The sequence below is a fragment of the Microtus ochrogaster genome, chromosome 8 (genome assembly GCF_000317375.1).
Source record: "Microtus ochrogaster isolate Prairie Vole_2 chromosome 8, MicOch1.0, whole genome shotgun sequence".
NCBI lineage: Eukaryota > Metazoa > Chordata > Mammalia > Rodentia > Cricetidae > Microtus > Microtus ochrogaster.
The window spans coordinates 41721475-41730722 of record NC_022015.1 but is presented as its reverse complement, the minus strand read 5'-3'; the positions used below and the strand labels follow the sequence as shown (position 1 = coordinate 41730722).

The 9248-nt window shown below is 49.0% G+C and overlaps 1 protein-coding gene across 1 annotated transcript in view; it reads left to right on the top strand.

Annotated features, from left to right (window-relative positions):
- The first annotated feature begins 7801 nt into the window (after positions 1 to 7801).
- Positions 7802 to 9248, top strand: part of Stip1 (stress induced phosphoprotein 1) — a 20948-nt gene continuing 19501 nt past the window's right edge. The window contains exon 1 of the mRNA XM_005351862.3: positions 7802 to 7931. Coding sequence (XP_005351919.1) covers positions 7923 to 7931 — 9 coding nt within the window. The 5' untranslated portion in view covers positions 7802 to 7922. The remainder of the gene's footprint in view (positions 7932 to 9248) is intronic.

The window sequence follows — 9248 nt, the reverse complement described above, 5'->3', positions numbered from 1 at the left end:
GACAGGCTCCAAAGCCACAGAGAAACCCTGTCTTGAAAAACCTAAATAAATAAATAAATAAATAAGACAAATTAAAAAAAATGGATATAGCAATGTCTAAAACAAACACAAGCCACTCCTCAGCCAGATCCAGATGTGGTGAGGCTTGCCAATAATCTCAGCAATTGGGAGGTGGAGGAAGAAAAATGAGGGATTCAAGGTCATCCTCCACCGCACAGGTCACAGGGAGTACAAAGCCAGCCTGGGCTGAGTAGTGAGATCCTGTCTCAAACAAAACACAGAGGCTAGGGAGATGGCTCTGTGGATAAGAATGCTTGTTTTGTAAGCATAAGGACATGAATTCAAATCCCCAACGATGTAAATGGACCTCAAAGGCTCACTGGTCAGCCAGCTTAGCCGAAATGGTGAGCTTCTCATTCAGTGAAAGAGCCTTTCCCAAGGCAATAAAGCAGGGTCAGTGAGTGACTGAGCTGGCGGAGGGGCTTTCCGCCAAGCCTGCAGACCTGACTACAGCCTCCTGGTCCCATATAAAGAGAGGAGAACCAGCTCCCCTCCCACAAGTTGTCCTCTGACCTCCACTGTGGCACTTGCACCTCCTCAAACACACACACTAAATAAGCAAATAAATGTAATGATAACAGATTCAAAAGTATTAACACAACACACACGCACACCAAAACAAAGCAAACCCCATGCCACTGATGTTTCCTGAGGCTTTCAGGTGTTACCCACCCATCTTTCTGCTTCTTATTGTCCCACCAAGCAGATAAATGGCAGTCCTTGCCCCTCCTAGGTCCTAATATCTGTTCTGGGTGATAACAATTTGCATTCAGCCATTATCCAGGTTGCAATACTCTCTTCCTATTTTACTTTATTTACTCGCCACATCGCATTTTACTGGTTCACTGGCAGGACTGTATCATTATAGAGAGAGGTGTGCAAGCAAGAGCAGATGACAGCTTGCGTGTCTCCACAGTGCAGATGTTCCTCTGTTATCCTATTCCCCACGAAGATCATGTCAGGTGCCTGTGAAAGTCCTGTACCGTGTGGAGAGAGCTAGCAGATTAAAATGCTCTTAAGACACACTGACTTCTCCTGACCGAGAGAGGTTGTCACTGCCCTCCTTTGCCTTCCAAGGCCATGGTGAAGGTAGATGTTAATGAGACAGCTGGTTTCAAGTGAAGAAAAATCTTTTTTTAAAGTAATTTTTACTTAGTTTTCTATGTTGAGACAGGTTCTCACTATGTTGTCTCAGTTGACCTGGAAATTTCTGGGTAGACCAGTCTGGCCTTGAAATACTTGATTTGGTTTTTTAATTTAACAGAGGTGTTAAAGGTTATATAAAAAAAATTGGGGCTGGAGTTGGGTGGTAGTGGCATATGCCTTTAACCCCAGAACTCAGGAGGCAGAGGCAGGAAGATCTCTGTGAGTTTGAGGCCTGCCTGGTCTACAGAGCGAGTTCCAGGACAGCTAGGACTGTTATACAGAGAAACCCTGTCTCGAAAAAACAAAAAAAATTATAATAATTGGGGCTGGAGAGACGGCTCAGCTGTTAAAAGCACTTTTTCTTGCAGAGGACCTAGGTTCAATTCTCAGCACCCATATGGCAGTAGCTCACATCCATAACTGACCATATTTACAGTTTCAGTACCCTCTTCCGGTCTCTGTGGGCACTGAACACATGTAGTATACAGACATACATGTGAGTAGGAACACTTACACACATAAAAAGAAAAAAATAAGTTTAAAAAATTGTATAATTTTATGTTTTTCTCTTGAGAAATAAAATGGGAAGGTATTGAGCTATTTGTTCATTTAGTTATTGCATTATGTGTGTGGTGCATGTGTACATGTGTCTACCTGCTCCAATGCGTGTAGGCATATGTGTGTGGTGCATGTGTACATGTGTCTACCTGCTCCAATGCATGTAGGCATATGTGTGTGGTGCATGTGTACATGTGTCTATATGCTCCAATGTGTGTAGACATATGTGTGTGGTGCATGTGCACACGTGTATACCTGCTCCAATGCATGTAGGCATATGCGTGTGGGGCATGTGCACATGTGTCTACCTGCTCCAATGTGTGTAAGCATATGTGTGTGGTGCATGTGTACACGTGTCTACCTGCTCCAATGCGTGTAGGCATATGTGTGTGGTGCATGTGCACATGTACACTTACATGTGGAGACTTGAGGGTAACATAGATGTCTTTCCTGACTCTTCCCCTGGTATACTTATTTTATCTTTGTTTATTGTTTGCGTGTGTGTATGTGTATGCATGTGAGTGTAGGTCCCCAAGGAGATCAGAGACATCAGAATTCCTGGAGCTGAATTACAGGGGTTTGGTCCCTGTGACCTGGAGCTGGGAACTAAACTCAGGTCCTCTGCAAGAGCAGTTTTTGATCCTAACTGCTGTGGCATCTTTCCAGCTCATATTTATTTTATTTTTAGATATAAGTGTATGTGTATTGTGAAGGGATAAATTTCAGGTTCTTGTGAAGCCAGAGGCATCAGACCCCTTGAAGCTGGAGTTCAAAGCACAGGGCCTGGGAACCAAACTCACATCCTCCGCAAGAACAGAATGTAATTCTAGCTACAGAGCCATCTCTGGAGCCCTTACCGACCTGTGTGTTTCTGCTGCACTGAGGGGTAAGATGCACATCACTGCATCAGGCTTTTTCTGTGAGTTCCAAGAACTGAAGATTGAGCTCCGGGCATCAGGATTGTACAGCAAGTAGCTGACTCTGGATGCTTACTTTGTTTTGCTTTAAAGATTTATTTATTTTAATTTCATTAAATTAAATTTGTACTTTGCCTGCGTGCATATTTGTGTACTCTTTGAGTGTCTGCCGCCCACAGAGACCAGAGGAGAGCGCTCCCTCCCTCGGAACTGGAGTTACAGACAGTCATAAGCTACTATACGAAGAGTGGGAACAGGACCTAGGTTCCCTGTGAGAGCAGCAAGCACTCTTAACCACTAGGCCAGTCCTCCAGCCCCTGGTTTGCATATTTTCATATAAAGAATTGAATTCTCCTTTAGCAAATGAGATTGTAAGGTAACAAAGTGCGCTATGTGGGTTTGCCTGCTGATAAGATAAAAATTCAAAAGGTCAAAGGCACTGGGCAGGGTGCTGCACCTGTAATCCTGGCACCAGGGAGGTGGTGACAGGTGGATCCGAAGCTCAAGGCCATCATTGGCTAAGTGTGAGTTTGAGGCAAGCCGGAGATGCAAACCACGATCCTATATCAAGAACAGGTAAGTAAGCACCATAGGATGGTTCAGCAGGTAAAAGCACAAATGCCTGACAACTCGAATTCAGTTCCCCAAACCCAGGAAATTCTGATCTCCATATGTGTGCTCTATCATACACACATCATATATCATATACACAAAATAATAATATAAACTGCCAGAGACAGGTGTGGCAGCTCACATCTGTAATTCCAGTATTTAGGAGGCAGAGGCAGAAGCAGAAAGATCAGAAATTGGGGGTCAGCCTCAGCTATGAGAGATCCTGTCTCAAAGATTTCTATAAGGCCTGGTGTGGTGATACCTTTAATCTCTGCATTTGGGAGACCAAGGTAGGTGGATCTCTGAGTTTAAGCCCACCCAACCTAGTCTATACGGCAAGTTTCAGGCCAGCCAAGGCCATTAGTGATACCATGTTTTAAAAAATAAATTAAAAAAAAACTTTTAAAAAGATGGAAAGACAGGTTTGAAGAGATGGCTCAGTGATTAGGAGCACTTACACTCTTACAGAGGACCTGGGTTTGGTTTCCAGCACGTGCATAGTGGCTCACAACCTCCTGCAATTCCCATCCAAGGAGACCTGATGCTCTCTTTTGGCATTCATGGGCACCAGGCATTCACATGGTGCATAGACACACATGTGGGCAAACACTCATGCACATAGCCCTGTGTCAGGAGCTGTTATCCCAGAAACTGAGGCTTCTTCTTCATGATGTGACTCCCTAACACTTGAGGCGGGTTCTCGGCTCCTGTTTGCCATGGCCAAGGTGTTTGGCCTCACTTCAAGTCTTCTGAAGGTCAGACAGAAGCCTCCACCCATCACCTACCCTGCTGCCCACCTAGCTCAAGACATGGCCTGGGAACACAGGCTAGGGCACACCTTGCAAAGGATCCTACAGAATTAGCCCCTCTCACTCTGGCTGCCACGTCAGGGAGTCAATACACTTTTTTCCACTGCAGTCAGAGGTGGAGGTGCCGGACCCCTCTAGCTGATGGGCCTTGCTCATAGACCGGTTGTGAGGTGTGAATGAGGAGATTCAAGGAAGCTGGGTATCGTAGTTCAAGCCTGTGATCCCAGCACTTGGGAAGCTGAGGCAGAGGGATTCAAAGTCTGGGGCTACACAACTAGAGGTCTCTGGGGTAAAAATCAACCATGTATTCAGTTTCCAGACAAAACTACTAGAGGGCAGTGACATCACCATTGCAGAGCTACCAGGCTGGAGGACATTGGGGTGCATTCCAGACACGAAGGGAAGAAGTCAGCTGAGTCTGGAAATTGTGAGTAGCTCTGAGCTGAGGCTGGAATTCTAGGAGTCATTTGAGATGATATTTATAGGCAGGAGGCTGGTGGAGACGCCCAGCCCCCTGCTGCCCTCAGCTGTCTAATGACTGATTAGATAATTGCCATTGTTCTGATTCTCCAAGCATCTGGCGTAGGGCCTGACTCTCCATGTAAGTTCATGAGAACTGAAGAGAGCTCACCCCTCCTTTTTCTCTCCCCAAACTCATTAGAACTCAGGAGTCAGGACCACTGAGGTTAGTAGGCCTCAAAGAAACCCTCAGGCTGGCGAGATGGTTCAGTGGCTAAGAGCACTCACTGACTGTTCTTCTAGGGAACCTGGGTTCAATTCCCAGCACCCACATGGCAGCTCACAACTGTCTGTAATTCCAGTTCCAAGGGACCCAACACCCATGGCAAAACACCAATGCACATTAAAAAAAGAAAGAACCTTCAACAGAACCTTATCCTCAGTGGAAGAAGGAACCCAGAGTTATCTCAAATCCTCATTCCAGCATCAGAAGATCCCCCAGAATCCTGAGCAACAAGAACTGCTTACTCCACACCGCACGGCCATTAAAAGGCGCTGTACAGGTTGGGAGTTTGCTCTGCAGGAACAGTGGTCTCAAGCCCACACAGCCTTTGCTCTCCTCCCTTCACCCTGAGCAGCAATATCCTGGAGCACAGACCTGAGTCACACAGGGACACTCAGGGGATGCTCAGGGCCAGATGCCTCTGTAGTGACACTGCTGTGTTCTAGGGACCTGAGAAGAGAGAAGGGGACATTGGTTTCCCTGGGACAATGCTCAGCTCCTGTGAGAAGGGTGGGAAAGTCAAGGTAGGGAACCTGATGAGAGCTCACATTTCCGAGTATTCAGCATGACTTCACGGTGACACTAAAGCTTAAGTCAGAGTACCCCACAGTCTCCATCTAAAGACCCGCACCTTGTTTTTCTGTGTATGTGCACATGTGTGTTCTCGCGTGTGCACATATGTGGTGGTCAGAAGTCATTGTAAGGTGTCTTCTGCTTCTGTTGTTCTTCATCTTTCTTTCTTTTAAGCTTGAGTGTGCGTGTCTCCTGTATGTCTGTGCACCATCTGTTTGTCTGGTGTCCCCAGGGGCCAGGTTACTCCACCCCCCTGTACTGGGTTCTCTCTCACCTGTAAGCTACCATGCTGGTTTTGGGAACTGAACAAGATCTTCTACAGGACAAGCAAGGGCTCTTAACTGCCAACCATTTATTTCTTCAGCCCCTCCACTTTTATTTACTTATTTTTTCCGAGGATTTGAGACAAGGTCTCACTGTGTAGCTCTGGCTGTCCTGGATCACACTGTGTAGATCAGGCTGACCTCAAACTCTCAGAGATCTACCTGCCTCTGCCTACTGAGTGATGGCATTAAAGACACACACACACACACGGCACTTTTTTTTTTAGACAGGGTTCCTCTGTAACTTTGGTGCCTGTCCTGGAATTTGTTCTGTTCTGGCTTCAAACTCACAGAGATCTGCCTATCTCTGCCTGTCTCTGCCTCTCAAGTGCTGGGATTAAAGGCGTGTGCCACCACCGCCTGGCTACTTTTATTTTTTTGAGACAGGATCTCACATTGAACCTGGAGCTTACCCAGCAAGCACCAGGTACCCCTCTATCTCAGATTACCCAGCACTGGGATTAGTATGGTGGTTTGAATGAAAATGACCCCCCCCCCCCAACACACATAGGCTCATATCCTTGAATACTTGGCTTCAAGGATTAGGAGTGGTGCTCTTGTTGAAGGATGCTTTGAAGTTTCAAATGCCCACACCATCCCCAGTTGGATTTCTCTTTCTGCCTGTGCTCTTGGCTATGGTGTCTCTTCACAACCATAGTAAAGCAACTACAAAACACAGTATTTTTTTAAGTTTCTATTTTTAATTGTGTGTGTGTTCGAATGTGCATGCACAGTGGGTATGGGCAGGTGACCATGGAGGTCAGAGGTGTGGAATCCCATGGAGCTGGAGTTACAGATGGGTGCAAACTGCTCTGTGGTGCTGAACTAGGGCCCTTTAGCTGTCCTGGAACTCATTCTGTAGACCAGGATGGCCTCGAACTCACAGAGATCCGCTTGTTTCTGCTTCCCACAGTGCCTGGCTCTCCTCCGGTAATTTTTTTTTAAAAGATTTTATTTATTTATTATGTATAGATAATAAAGTCTGCCTCCATGTATGCCTGTAGGCCAGAGGGTGCCAGATCTCATTACAGATGGTTGTGAGCCACCATGTGGTTGCTGGGAATTGAACTCGGGTCCTCTGGAAGAACAGTCAGTGCTCTTAACCGCTGAGCCATCTCTCCAGCCCTCCTCCAGTAATCTTAAGCGAGGCAAGAGAAGTAGGTATAACCAACCGAAGAGATCAGGGGTAACCGGAAGGAGAAGGTATGCAATGGCACCCCAAGCACAGAGAGGGCAACAGAGCCCGAGCCCATCATCCAAGCTCTCTCCAGACCGGTCGCTCCTCAGCCTCCATTGTTCCATGAGCCACACGCTGAGCCTACAACCAAAGTAGCATTTCTATTGGCAGGACCTCGGTGACCGAAGCTTGCACCTGAGTAGAGATGTGCGACTCCACTGATGATACGCGGCCGGACAGCCGAGTCACCACGGGAAAAGCACAGGCCCGTCACCTCCCCGCGGCGTTTTGGGCGGTTTTTTTTCGGGGTCTAACAGCCGGGATGTGGGGAAACCTGGCCGGCTAAGACGGCCACCCAGCCGCCTGGTGACCGGCAGTCGCAGACTAACGGAGAACGACCCAATAGGCTGCAGTCAAAGCCTGGGCGACTACCGCTCAGACTCAGGACTCCCACGAACCGCCAGCCAAGCGCCCTTTACAGGCAGCGGCCTAAGCCAATCAGGGTCAAGTATGGCCCATTTCCACCCTACACACACCCAACTGAATTTTTCTTTTCTAAAGGCGGTTCCGTAAAGTAGTCCTTCAACCCAATGAGAGTCGTGGAAATTTCCAGAAAGAACAGGACCAATGGGCGCGGCCAGGTCAGCCGCAATTGACGGACTCACCAGCCAATCCGCGTCGTCAAAGCCCGCTCCTCCCTAAATTCGCCCAGCCCTGACATAGGCGGGGCTTGTTGAGGAGTACCCAATCCCGAGGTGCAGAGGAGGCAGGGCTGGCGAGAAGAGCCGCAGAGAACCAATGAAAGAGAAGCCAAGATGATTGACTGGACTTAAAGCCAATAGCAGAGGAGCATAGAGCCCCCTGGACGCGCTCAACCAGTGAGCGGGCAAGGAAGGGGCGGGAACCTAGGGGTCCCGGCAGCTTCTAGTAGATTCCAGAAGGCGGCGCGTGCGGTTGGGAACGCGGAGCGGACGAATTCGATTCAACGGGGTTCCGGGCCAGGCTATGGAGCAGGTGAGGGGGGAGGGGCGGCCGGGACCCCAGGGTAGCGCAGGCCTGGCGGCGGGAAGAAACGGGGAGTCCGGGGCCGTGCCGCGCACCCGCGGTGAGGGCGTGAGGGCCGCGGCCGGGCGTGTGAGGGGAGAATGGCGAGCGCCTGTCGCCCCCGCGGCCCGCCGAGCAGAGAGGGAGCAGGCCGGGCCGCGGCCGGGCCCCGAGACTCCTGGGTGCGGGGCGGATTCTGCGCCGGAGGCCCCCGTCGGCCGCGACGAACTTGGAGGGATCCGGCGACCGATCATCCTGGCAGCCTTCGGGGAACACGGCAGCTGCGTGCGCCCGGGAAAGGGGCCCGCACGACTGTGCCTGGGAGGCGGGCGCGGACAGTGTCACCGAGTCTCCTGCGGCTCGAGATGCATATGTCGCCCCTCCCCCTCTCCTTTTTCCGCTCCCCCTTTTTGTTTTTTTTTTGGGGGGGGGTTTGGTGGTGATTGAGTATCTAACACTTGGAAATTGGGATTTCTATTACACGGGATTTAGTGGTTAAATACAGTTGTGAGCGTGAGCTGTAGTGAGCAGCCAGAAGTCCCTACCTCTCCTCACTCAGCATCTAGGGCACAGAGAAGCGAACCTGCTGTCCTTATCTTGGTGACTAGCTCAGGCCACAGTGGCCCGCAGCTGCCAGAGGCCTGGAAAGGTTTTGTTACCTTGGAAGCTGTCATTGTGTGATTCATCCAAATGCGCACAAAAAAAGAGAACAGCTTACTACTTTTAACATGATGTACAGAGTAAAACCTTTTGTTCTGAAATAGCCACTGTCAGGGACGCTGGGGTCCCCCTGCTTCATTAGTAAGACTGAAAATGGAGAGATTAACCAACTTTTGTACCCTTTGAAGCAATGAAGTTGTGTCTGGGGTAGATAGGGTGCAGTACAGGCCTGAAAAACCAAAACGCTTTTGGAATAAACAGCCCCTTGCTCTGTTAGAACAAAAAGGGGCTGTTCTCTTTTTTCTTTCATTCATTTAGTATGTGGTGCTGGCTCTTGAACCCAGGGCCTAGAACGTTCAGAGCTTGGTTACCACGGCTATGCACCCACTCCACTCCCAGGAACAAAATTTTGCCAGCCATTGTACAAGTGTGCAGAGGTACGTGTAGACTGTAAGTGAATGACTGAGCTCAGGACTACAAACTTAGAATAAGATTGGGGTGTTGGGGCCTAGAGAGGGCTCAGTTGATGAACAACAACAGCGTGATACGTAAGAATGAGAACCCGAGACTGGTGGCGCACGCCTTTAATCCCAGCATTCAGAAGGCAGAGGCAGGCAGATCTCTTGA